The sequence below is a fragment of the Lipotes vexillifer genome, unplaced genomic scaffold, assembly GCF_000442215.2.
Source record: "Lipotes vexillifer unplaced genomic scaffold, Lipotes_vexillifer_v1.1 scaffold2036, whole genome shotgun sequence".
In the NCBI taxonomy this organism is placed as follows: Eukaryota; Metazoa; Chordata; class Mammalia; order Artiodactyla; family Lipotidae; genus Lipotes; species Lipotes vexillifer.
Genome location: NW_006787290.1, coordinates 159,354 through 172,233, shown reverse-complemented (window position 1 = coordinate 172,233; position 12,880 = coordinate 159,354). Strand labels below are relative to the sequence as shown.

The 12,880-nt window shown below is 39.4% G+C and overlaps 1 protein-coding gene across 2 annotated transcripts in view; it reads right to left on the bottom strand.

Annotated features, from left to right (window-relative positions):
• The window catches only part of COPA (coat protein complex I subunit alpha), a 49,137-nt gene that overhangs the window by 30,222 nt on the left and 6,035 nt on the right, over nt 1-12,880 (bottom strand). For both annotated transcript variants that reach the window (XM_007459929.1, XM_007459930.1), the window contains exons 5-10: nt 11,253-11,329; nt 10,418-10,527; nt 5,110-5,219; nt 3,656-3,755; nt 2,920-3,055; nt 2,172-2,254 (exon numbers count right to left, since the gene is read on the bottom strand). In XM_007459929.1, the coding sequence (XP_007459991.1) occupies nt 2,172-2,254; nt 2,920-3,055; nt 3,656-3,755; nt 5,110-5,219; nt 10,418-10,527; nt 11,253-11,329 (616 nt within the window). The remainder of the gene's footprint in view (nt 1-2,171; nt 2,255-2,919; nt 3,056-3,655; nt 3,756-5,109; nt 5,220-10,417; nt 10,528-11,252; nt 11,330-12,880) is intronic.

The following is a 12,880-nucleotide window of genomic DNA, read 5'->3' as shown; positions in this document are numbered from 1 at the left end:
ATGGCTTTGGAGAAAACGGAACCCTTGTGCACCGTTAGTGGGAATTTAAATTGTTGTAGCCACTATGGAAAACAATATGGAGGTTCTTCAAAAAAATTAAAAATAGAACTACCATATATGATCCAGCAATTCCACTCCTGGGTATTTATCAAAAGAAAACAAAAACACTAATTCAAAAACATATATGTACCCCAATGTTCTTTGAAGCACTACTTACAACAGCCAAGATATGGAAGTAACCTAAGTGTCCATCAATAGATGAATGGATAGAGAAGATGTGGTATACATATACAATGAAATATTACTCAGCCATAAAAAAGAATGAAATCTTGCATTTGCAACAGCATGGATGGACATGGAGGGTATTATGCTAAGCAAAATAAGTCAGAGAAAAATAAATACTGTATGATTTCACTTATATGTGGAATTTGAAAAACAAATGTACAGGGCTTCTCTGGTGGCGCAGTGGTTGAGAGTCCATCTGCCGATGCAGGGGACACAGGTTCGTGCCCCGGTCCGGGAAGATCCCACATGCCGCAAAGCAGCTGGGCCCATGAGCCATGGCCACTGAGCCTGCGCATCTGGAGCCTGTGTCCCACAACGGGAGAGGCCACAACGGTGGGCCTGTGAGCCATGGCCGCTGAGCCTGCACATCCGGAGCCTGTGTCCCACAACGGGAGAGGCCACAATGGTGAGAGGCCCGCGTACCGCCAAAAAAACACAAAAATACACAAAAACAAATATACAAACAAAACAAAATAGAAACAGACTTTTTTTTTTTTTGGCGGTACGCGGGCCTCTCACCATTGTGGCCTCTCCCGTTGCGGAGCACAGGCTCCGGACGCGCAGGCTCAGCGGCCATGGCTCACGGGCCCAGCCGCTTTGCGGCATGTGGGATCTTCCCAGACCGGGGCACGAACCTGTGTCCCCTGCATCGGCAGGTGGACTCTCAACCACTGCGCCACCAGGGAAGCACCAGAAACAGGCTTTTTGATACAGAGAACAAACGGCGGTTGCCAGAAGGGAGAGGTAGTGGGGGCAGATGAAATAGGTGAATGGGATTAAGAAGTACAAACTTCCAGGTATAAAATAGGTATAAAATAAATAAGTCATGAAGATGTAATGTACACATAGGGAAATATAGTCAATAATATTGTATGAACTTTGTATGGTGACAGATGGTAACTGGTCTTATTGTAGTGATCATTTCATTATGTATAAAAATATCAAATCAGGCTTTCCTGGTGGCACAGTGTTAAGAATCTGCCTGCCAATGCAGGGGACACGGGTTCGAGCCCTGGTCCGGGAAGATCCCACATATCGTGGAGCAACTAAGCCCGTGCGCCCCAACTACTGAGCCTGCACTCTAGAGTCCGTGAGCCACAACTATTGAAGCCCATGCGCCTACAGCCCGTGCTCTGCGACAAGAGATGCCACTGCAATGAGAAGCCCACGCCCCACAATGAAGAGCAGCCCCCGCTTGTCGCAACTAGAGAAAGCCTGCGTGTAGCAACGAAGACCCAACACAGCCAAAGACAAAAAAATAAAATTAAAATTAAGAAAAAAAAAATCAAATCACTATGTTGTGAAACTAATAAAATATTTTAAGTTAATTATAACTCAAAATAAGTTCTATAAAGTAAGAGACATTGTTTTATGCACTGCTAGAATACCAGCACTCAGACTAGGGCTGATACTCAGTATGTATTTGCTAAACGAAAGAATAAAACTCAGTTTCTAGCTCCTCAGTCTAGGAACCTCAAGTGTCCAGTATTAGCCTCTAAGTCTCCTAGGAACTAATCAAAGAGAATGGGCTTTAGGGGAATTCCCTGGAGGTCCAGTGGTTAGGACTCAGTGCTCTCACCGCCAACGGCCCAGGTTCAATCCCTGGCTGGGGAACTAAGATCCCACAAGCCGTGCGGCATGGCCAAAAGAAAAAAAAAAAGGGAGAGAATGGGCTTTATTATTAAATGATTTTTGGTGGATAAAGAACACTATACCAAGAAGGTAAGGGAGTTAAAAAGGAGAAAAGCTTCAACTAGGTGGCTCTGAGACTTCTATTTTTCCTTGTCATCCTACTATGTACTTGCTGGAGACAAAGCTAATGGAGAATCACTCTCAAGTCTTATAAACTTTGAACCAAAGGAAAAAAGAGAAGAAATGGCCTTTACCTGCTGCAAAGAGGTTAAGGTTAGGGTGGGCAGCTAGGACCCAGAAACGATCATGGTCCCTGCGGAAGGTCTGAACCCCAGTCCTAGGAAAGTAAAAGGTACACAAAGAAAAAGATTAATTTCCAAGGAAACTTCAGCCTATCACATACGAGAATATTAAGTGGTAGGCCAGCACACTGATTAAAAAGCTAAATCAAGGACAGTGAACTGCATATTCTAAATAAAGACAGTCATGATAAATTCTACCAAGGAACAGAAAGAGGACTTCAGGGACTTCCCTGGTGGTCCAGTGGTTAAGATTCCAAACTTCCAGTGCAGGGGATTTGGGTTTGATTCCTGGTCTGGGAATTAAGATCCCACATGCCACGTGCAGCATGACCAAAGGAAAAAAAAAAAAAGAGGACTTCAAACTGACTCTACTATTTTGATATTACAACTCCCCCCACTCATCATAATTTTCTACTGTACTGTTTCCATTTAATATTTATTTCTGTAGCTACAGAAGAACCTGCTTAAATTTAGAGGAGAAAAAGAACATACACAGAAATTTCTATTTCATGGAAGATTTGTAAATGTTGGCTAACACTAGGTCCCTTCGCGTTTTCATAATATATAATTTGATTTTTCTACATGCTGAGGATGATGAGAAACAAAAAGTATTCTAATCTAATTTTTAAAAAGAGAGAGAGTAAGAGAGAGAAAGGGCTTTTCCCCTGGGTTTGGTCACACACCACTGTAACCCCCTTACCGCTTAGACATGTCCCAGACTCTGATACTCTTGTCTTCAGAATTGCTGAGGATCAACTCTTGGCGAGGGTGGAAGACAGCACAAGATACATTGTTGTAATGGCCCCGGCAGGTATCAACTTCCCATGCCTTTGATTCTGAAGGACAAAGAAGAATTAGGTCACCACAACTCCCTACTACTTTAAGTTTGGGATTTCAAATTATGACATCCTCTAACCAAATGCTAGGTACTAATACAAAATGTTAAGTTACCAACTCCTTTCTAATAGGGCAATTTTCTTCATTTAAGACTCTGAATCTTTACATATTTCTTTATTATTTCATTCTCACCCTCCTATCAATTATAACACCTCTTCTCTGTCATTCTTTATCTCCTTACCCTGCTCTGTCACTAGCTGCCACTATAGAATAAATGGACTCTTCATAGGGCAGGAATGTTATCTGGTTCAGTCATCACTGTTATCTTCAGAACCCTGAACAATGATTAGTACAAAGTAGGTACTCAAGGAATATTTGTTGAATAAATGAATTCTTATTTTTAATTATGTTCACACTCCTCAAAATCAGGATGCCATAAAAGGAAAAAAAGGGAGTAAGGCAATTGTCATGCTCCCAGGACTAGCTTAACAACTTAAGGTAGGAAAATGGGTCACTAAGTCTGGAAAACCCGGCTACTTCACCTTGCTGGCCAGCAGCCAATATTTTAGGTATGGTGATACTGTCACTGGTTCACTCACCGTTCATGCGCCAGATCTTCACTTGACGGTCATCTGCCCCAGATACAATGAGGGGCATAGTGGGGTGGAAGGCAGCCCAGTTAACTCCACGATCATGACCCTGTACAAAAAAAGGTGGTTCTTCTAAACTAAAAAAGTCGTTCTTCTTTATATCTGTTACTCAAAGCAAACCAATGGACCATGCTAGTGGTTATAAACCGTGTCTCTGATTTTTACTCTTCATGTGAAAAGACTCAAGGGACTGCTGCTCTAAAATTTGACCATGAGAATTACTGTATCAATCTATCTAATATTATTCCCAAATTCTCATGGGACTTCCCAAATCCTTCTACTCCCAAATTCAGCTTCATTTGCATTTGGGATATACTACCTTGTTTTGTTACTTGTCTACTTATATTTTATTTCTCCAACTAGTTATTAGCATCTCAAGAATAAAGGCTAATTTTATAACTTAATGAAGAAATTCTCAAAGTGTGCTCAAGAAACTCTTAGATGAGCTCCAAGAACCTTTCAGGAAATCTGCAGGGTCAAAAACGATTTTCATAATAACACCAAAACGTTACTTGCCCCTTTCACTCTTATTCTCTCATGACTGTAGAGTTTTCCAGAGGTTACATGACATGTGATGATGTCACTGCTTTGGTGACTAAAAGAGTTTATCCTTATATAGTCCATGTTTTAAGAGTTCTTGGTTTTAATTTCAAATATGATAAAAATTGACAGATATAATGCACATAAACAAAAACTCTCTGGGGTCCTAAATAACTTTTAAGTGTATAAAAAGGTCCTCAGACCAAAAAGTTTAAGAACTGCTGATTTTAAGATATCTTTTACCCTAGTTATAACTTTATACTCTGTATCATAACAGAATCACAGATAAGGTAGTTTCGAAGTAGCAGTATTTTTGAGAGGTACCATTCTGCGGTGAAAAGCAGCTTGGTTTGGAGTCAGATAGATCCAAGTTCAAAGCCTAGTTCTTCAACTTAGTAGACTTGTGTAGACTTTGGTAAACCACTTAATTTCCATAAATCTCAATTTTTTCTGCAAAATGAGGTTAATAATATCTCTACCAGTAGATAGCTGTAAGGATTATTTTTTAAAAATCTAGTTTGTTTCCCTTATGCTTTTCTATTTTCCTACCATGCATGCAAGTTATTTACACATGGTTGGTTCTCAATAACTCTGATTAACTATCCTCCCATTCCCCTTCAAGAGGCTTGACAATGGGCCCTGCTGTGGGATGGTGATGGAGCCTATGCCAGCTTTCATGTTTATAAGGTAACATGACTCTCCCTCAGGTAGCACTTAAGCTTCATTCCTCTGTTGGCTCACCCACTATTCTATTTTTAGTGCCTCAAACAGTGTCTGGCACTCAGTAAACCCTGCATAAGTCTTTTTTGAAGGAATGAATAAATGAACGGCATATTGTCACTGTTTCCCTGAGAGATAAGTACCTCCAGTACATGCTTCACCACTGCATCCGTAGTTCCAAACAGATCAACCCCAGTTATTCCTCTCACATCCGACTCCACTGCACCAGGAGACAAGTTTTTTTTCCTTAGACCTTTGAAGGGGTAAGGAGTGGGATGAAAAATGTAAACATAATGTTACCAAAAAGAGCACAGTGACAGAAATGCAGAAAGGTACAGTGATAGACTAACATTAAGGAAAAAGAAAGGAAAAAGAAATTTAGAGAGACTAAAGAAAGATCCAAGAGCTTCTATCTATCTCTTTCTAAAACTGTTCGAGGGACTTCCCTGGCGGTCCAGTGGTTAAGACTCCACGTTCCCACTGCAGGAGGCAAGGGTTCAATCCCTGATTGGGGAACTAAGATCCCACGTGCCGTGTGGTGCAGCCAAAAGAAACAAACAAACAAAAAACAAACAAAAGAAACCTGTTCAAAATAGTGAAGTACATTCACTCTCTTCTCTTCTGCTCCCTTAACAGACCCATTCCTAGGACTTCTTCCCAGAGGAGGACAATCCAAACTTCTGATATAGCTAATTTCTTCAACAAACCTCATCTCAAGAGCTGTCTACTTGAGATAACACCCATTTCCATTCTTCAATATTCTTGAAATGTGGCGTCAAATGGTAAACATTCAATTTCTACTTTCAACTTCATGAAATCTATAGCAACTTTTCTTCTATCATCCCAAAAAATTTTTAAAGAAAAATCATTTGGGGAGGCCACAGCTCAGTGTTTCTCAAACTAGAAGCTTCTAGGCAACTCATGGGGAAGTTCCAAAGGAGTTAAGGAAACTAAAACTGTCAAATATAAAACAGCTTATTTGGTGGATGATATTGTAAAACTACGAATTGTGCAAAAAGTATACTCCTATCTTCTTAACTCTTGGGCAGGGGACAAAAATTATTAAAACTGTCATATCCCTTTAAACACTTGCTCAAAAGACTGGTTATAGATCTGAATATATGTATCTTGCCATTAAAACTTTTGGAGACTAAAGGGAAAAATCAGCCCATAATTCAAAAACAACAGAAAAGGACTTCCCTGGTGGCGCAGTGGTTAAGAATCCGTCTGCCTATATGTATACATATAACAGATTCACTTTGTTATACAGTAGAAGCTAACACAACATTGTAAAGTAATTATACTCCAATAAAGATGTTAAAAGAAAATTAAAAATAAAAAAAAGAATCCGCCTGCCAATGCAGGGGACACAGGTTTGATCCCTGGTCCAGGAGGATCCCACATGCTGCGGAGCAACTAAGCCCATGTGCCACAACTACTGAGCCCATGTGCCACAACTACTAAAGCACATGCGCCTAGAGCCCGTGCCCTGCAACGAGAAGTCACTGCAATGAGAAGCCCGTGCACCGCAACGAAGAGTAGCCCCCACTCGCTGCAACTAGAGAAAGCCCGCACGCAGCAACAAAGACCCAATGCAGCCAAAAATAAATAGAAAAAAGGATAGGAAGAAACAAAACGAAACAAAACAAAAAAGACACCAAGATAAGGAGAGTCTTATTTGTATAGGGCCCACATTTATGGCTCAACCATAACCTGTCTTTAAAATTTGATATTTTGTACTATAGTCAGAACCAAAATTACAGTAACACTACTACCTTACAGGTGAAAAGCACTTTGTGTTTTCAAAGCTGATCTGGGTAACGATGCTTCGAGGTAGGCAAGCAGGGATAATTATACCAGCTTACAGAGAGAAAATAGAATTGGGACTAAAATCCTATCTTTTGGAGTATTTGGGGGCGGGGGGAGAGGAAGATGAAACTACCTGGCACTTATAAAGTAAAAACAACAAATATCTGTAATAGGGGGGAAATAAAAGCTATCACTTAAAATAAAACCTACATAGTTTTAAGCCTAAATTTTGGCACCTGTAAGAAAATACAAAAAATTAAGTTCAATGATTGTATTTATCTTCATTGTTTTAAAATTATAATGTATCTCTTCTAGTACAATGGCACCTAAACATCAGCATTAGAGAAGCAAGTGCCTAAAAGGACATGACAGTTTTAATTATCTTGTACTCTGTCCATGATAAGCATTTAGCCAACAGGTAGAAAGAAATAAAACCAATGCTTTAAAAAAAATTCATTCTCCTAAGGTTTCAAAAATACATCATCATAGGGATGTCTCCTTTCACTTATTTCATTTATCCCTTTAATGGGATCTGTCAACTTTTTCTAATGAGTCTGGTTCAGGAAACAGATTCAAAGGAAGATACAAAGACAGCTGCGAGGAACTTCACCTCCAATAAGCTTCAACAAACACATTAAAAGGAAAGCTGTATGACAGAATGGAAGCCTTTGTTGCACTTGCTTGTAATGATCCAGGAAAAGGGGAAGAGCAAAAACAGAGAGATGAATAGTGACAGGCAGTGAGAAGATACTTAGAGAAGAAATATTTGAGGCTTCGACAAGCTACTCACTAGGACTGAACGACAGATGGAAAATTTCTACAGCAGCTACTCAGATCCAGAGGGAGGGGAGGACACACTCAGAATGGACCAGTTTGACGCACACTTCCCAGTGGGAACCAGGGGAATTAGTAAAAAGAGAGGGATGAGGACAGGATTTGGCAGCAAATTAATACTTTTTTAGTAGTCATTTCAAAGATTAAGACTGAATTACATGGGCTTGACATGCAAAAGTATAAGCACATTAAAATAATTTCACTGTCAGTTTACTTGGAAGCTCAAGCTAAAAAAGTAACCTATCTTTTAAATCTAGGTTGTAAATATATTCCCTTTTAAGCAAATATTTTTTGCCAGGCTAATACAAAAGATCAAGTTAAGCTAAGCTCTGTGGGTTAATCCTAATGGGAGGGGTATCAAGAAGACAGGTTTTCCTTTAAGACCTCTGTTTTCTTATTACTTAGTTCAGAGAGTGTCCCCCTTCAAAGACAGTCACTCAGAAAGATTAGAATTTTCACCAGTCCTCTAAATTTGAGGGGTTTTGTTCTCTGACTCAGAACTAACTTTTTCCGTCCTGGAAACACTGGAAATATTAACTCTGGCTCCTAACAGAGCTGACTGCTAATTTCTCTTCCTGTGTTCAGATTTATTTGAACCCAGGCAAAATAACTCTGCTAAAAAGAGTATGCTGACTTCCAGAAAAGGAAAGAATGCGTAAGTCTAACCCAAAAGCTCCTTCCACTTGGTTAAATACCAAAGCATCTCCTTCCACTCTGGTTAAGGGGTTACTGGAAATCAAGAGAGTTGTGAGTACAGAAAAACACTTAGAAATGGTAAAGAGAGAATTAACATTAGTAACATTAGTACAAAATTTCAGTATCACATATACTAGGTATAGCAATTGTAATGTTATTATATAGTAATCCATGCACTTTACACATTCAAGAGCAAGCATAAACCCAATGGGGTCAGACCCTCTCCCTCTCTTCTCTGATTTAGGGCCTTTGATTCTGATGCAAATATGTTTTCCTACAAAAGTGAAGAAAAGGATTTCTTGCCTTGGGCATTTCATGATGACCAAAGAGAATCCATTCACCTAAGTGCCCCAAATTGCTTTAGCTAGGCCACAGGGAACCTGCTCTGCCAGAATCAGGTGGCATAAACAGTACTCTTAAGAGTGGAGCAGTATAAGGCCCTTCCAACCCGATGCACTATGAAAGAATTAAGCCCCAGTGGCCAAAGCACCAGTTTATGCATGTAACAAATTAACTTCTCTATGATCTAGAATGGCATTACCTGTATACCATTCTTAGAAGAACTGAGAAAACAGTCACTCAAAGTGTTTGAGTAGCACATAATTCTCTCACAGATCCCCAGTTGGGAAAGGCTATTCTAAGTAATTGCCCCTGATCAGCTGGAACAGCATGACCTGGGATCCAACCCCATCAGGCTCCCATACCCTGAGACAAAGAGGGTGCTTTGAATGCGTGCACAGTGAAAAACCATGGAAAGCCATAGCTAGGTTACTGCGGGAGTGAAGAGTAAGCTCCCTGGTACTAGCAGTGAGGAGAGGACACAGGCTCACAGTGCCTGTACCTAACACCTTCTGCTGGCATGGCTGGTCACATCTGGGTGTACTTCAAAAAGCCTAGCCAGTCTGACGAAAAACTGCAATGGCAAAAGCCCTAGCAGAAGAGAGGACAACTGCCCTATCTCCAGGACAGTCTTGTTTATACCACTCCCTTCTAATTCTGAACCTTTGAAACTGCAAACACAGCATGATGCAGAGGTTCTACTTCCAACTGTCCTCATCTTCCCCTTGGCTTGTCTCTGTACTACATGAATCTTAAACACCTGCTATTATAACATTTCAAATGCTACACCCAGGAATCCAAATTGTCTAACTTGCTTGTTAAAACAGCAAGTATCATACTGCCCCAGCCCACCATGCCACAAGGGAGTTGGGAAAAGTTATCAACTTTCTTTATTACCACAAAGAACCAGGCAAGGACCTATGAGGAGTCCTTCCTTTTACAGAATGAAAACAGTGTTCTGTGGTCTAGTCATGGACCTTTCAGAGAACACAATCTCTAAGAATTTCTAAGGCAACAAACAACTAGAAACAATTCAGGAAGTGATAAGTAAATTTAACTGGGCAGAGAACCATAGCATATAGAATTTCATTTCCCTATTCCATTTCTCAACAAAGCACTTCCATTTTTCCAGCATGTCAATCTCATAGGTACAGTCCTTCCTCTGCATTTAAATTCTCAGTTCTCCTCTATAAAGCACTAAAAATTTAAATCCTTATCCCAAAATCAGGACACTGTATACAAACTGTGAAAGGAGAGATTATGACAACTATCCAAAATCTACAAGTTATTTTTCATCCTAGAAGTCTGCCAGTTAAAAGGTTTTCTGGACGTGAAAATCCCTCCTCCAACCCTCATGCTCCTTACACTAGAAGATATATAATAGAAGGATTTTCCTATTTCTAAATGAAGCCACAGGATCCAAGAGCCCTGCTTCCCTGCACTAATCTACTCCCAAAATTCATTTTTGTCAAAGATTTTTTTTAATTTTAGTGGAAAGCTCGATTCTTAATCAAATACTCCCTAAAACTGAACTGAAAGGTGAAATTTTCTTCAACTTAAAATGAATTTTCTAGAGCAGCCACTTTTCTTAGAATACCTCTAACATGAAGAACTGTCAAAGCAGATTTAATACCCTCAAAATCAAAGACACTATTATATGAGAACAGAATATTCTATGTTTTCCTGTTCTAAGCCAACTACCCTCACTATTTTAAGCAATTGCAGTTTTGCGCCAGACACCACTAGGTTGTCCCCTGAACTTGGGCAGCTCACCAGAAATATCCCAAACGCGCACAGTCTGGTCCAGGCTGGCTGATACAACCAGGTCTTCTGAGGGGTGGAACTGAGCACACATTACATAATGATTGTGCCCCGTTAACACACTGCAAGAGGAAAAAAAAAAGACAATACCAAATTAGAGGCAGGAATCTACAGATTCCTACATGCTAAATACCATGTTCCATATTGAGCAGATGCAGGTCCAATTATACTTTTTTGGAGGCAAAGGCAAGTCATTCTAACAATTCTGAACTAATAATAAGCAAGGTCAGCTGTTCCAAGAGTGGCTCTCTTCTTGCCTGTAATGTTTTAGTATCTACATATTACTAACTTCAGGAGAACTGAGACTGTACAGCTTTCCTCTCAGATTAAAGATGCATTAAAATACTAAAATAAATGAAATCTTAGTAATTCATACTGGAAGCTATGTTAGATTTTAGTGGGGTATCCCTCTTAAAGGCCATAACTTTCAATGGTCCTTACATACTTATGAACTGAAACAGTTCTTACATACTTATGAACTGAAACAGTTCTTACATACTTATGAACTGAACAGAACTGAAAACCAGCCAAAAATTTTGTTCTAAAAACCTAGCTATATGACCTCCTTGGCCTGGTAAGAAATGACCAGTAAATCCAGGTTCATATATTACTAATGAGATTGCTTCTGTATTTATCATTTTATACACAAGAATGTCTTACAAATATAATCAGTAATTAATCAGCAGACATAGCCCATTAGTGAAGGGAGATGATTATTCTGAAGAGAAGCTGATTATGAAAATACTAGGAAATGAAAGTTTTTTGAGCTCTCTGTCTCCTGCTTTACCAGACACAGGTCCTAGATTGCCAGTTCCACACTCGGATGGTCTGATCATCTGAAGCACTCAGAATCCAAGGATATTCCTGAAAAATATTCCAGACAAAGGGTTTGAACATGAAACAAATGTGTTCTTCTAGGCTGCTGTAACCCATTTCTCTCTTTGGAGGAAATATTCCGTTGCCTAACGTCTCAGCTAGTTTCTAAACGATTTTGATTTATCAGGCTAGTTATCTATTCCTCCTTACCATTCTACCAGCTTTTCCCAACTTCGGCACTTTCAGCTATAAGGTTTAAGAGAAGAAGCCAGACATAATAGATTCTCAGAGGCAAATAGTATAAAACATATCTACATTTACTTTCACATATGTGCATATCTATATATGATTTATATTTATAAATAATCTTGTAAATTAAGATCTTGTGAAAGGATTTCTTCTCTTTAACCCTAAGATTGGAATATTGTTTGTTTTTTTATAAATTTATTTATTATTTTTTTAAAAAATTTTTGGCTGTGTTGGGTCTTCCTTGCGGTGCACGGGCTTCTCATTGTGGTGGCTTCTCTTGTTGCGGAGCATGGACTCCAGGCACGCAGGCTTCAGTAGTTGTGGCTCTCGGGCTCTAGAGCACAGGCTCAGTAGTTGTGGCACATGGGCTTAGTTGCTCCACGGCATGTGGGATCTTCCCGGACCAGGGCTCAAACCCGTATCCCCTGTATTGGCAGGCAGATTCTTAACCACTGCACCACCAGGGAAGCCCCGGGAATACTATTTTAAAGTCTGACTTCTCCCTGTCAGACCATCCAGTCTCAAAAAATTCCCAAGTCTCAGTAAACAAAGCAGAAAGTAACGTGTAAAAACAATTCAGCCCTTTTAGAGTTTTCAAGCTTTTTAAGAAAAGGAAGTATTTCTTAGTCATAGTTGTATCTCCAGTGTTCAGCAACGAACTTAATAAGCACAAGGTACACATATACTTATTAAACTGAAAAAATAAAAGGAAATAAGCTTTTCATAACTTTCCAGCTGAATGGCAACTTGTTCTAGGCAAGAGCCTTCAGCAAGCCCTGAATGGCAATGACAATTATTTCCTTCTGAGTAAATTATCTTATTGAATGGCCCTCATTCTCAAATGTTTCAGCTATAATTTTAGCATTCATCGTCTCCTATTCTATCCTAAATTTTTTTTAATTTTAAAAAAGGAAATAAAGTATTATTAGCCAGGAATTTATTGTTTATTTCATCATATTCTTTCTTACTTAATTCAAGAGACTTAGTTTACTCAGAGTCAAGGAATAGTAGAATTCTAATAGCATATAATTATAGAGAAATCCAGTCAGGTTGGGACTAGATTAAGAGGTTGGGAGTCTCTAATCTGTAAGTCAGTATCTGTCTACTGTGATACCTAACAGATCAAGAAAGGTAGTAAGCTTGGCTAAAGAAATAGCCTCTACCAGACCCTAAAATGCTAGGATAAAAGCACATGATTGTTAATATTTCAAAACATTTGTTAGCTCATCAAAATGGCATCTTACCTTGACCTTCCTCTAGACACACTATTTAATAATACCCTACATGTGATTAGTCTGCATACTTTTGTGTGCTAGCTCAGCAAACCTAAAATCAAATCTCTGCTTTTCC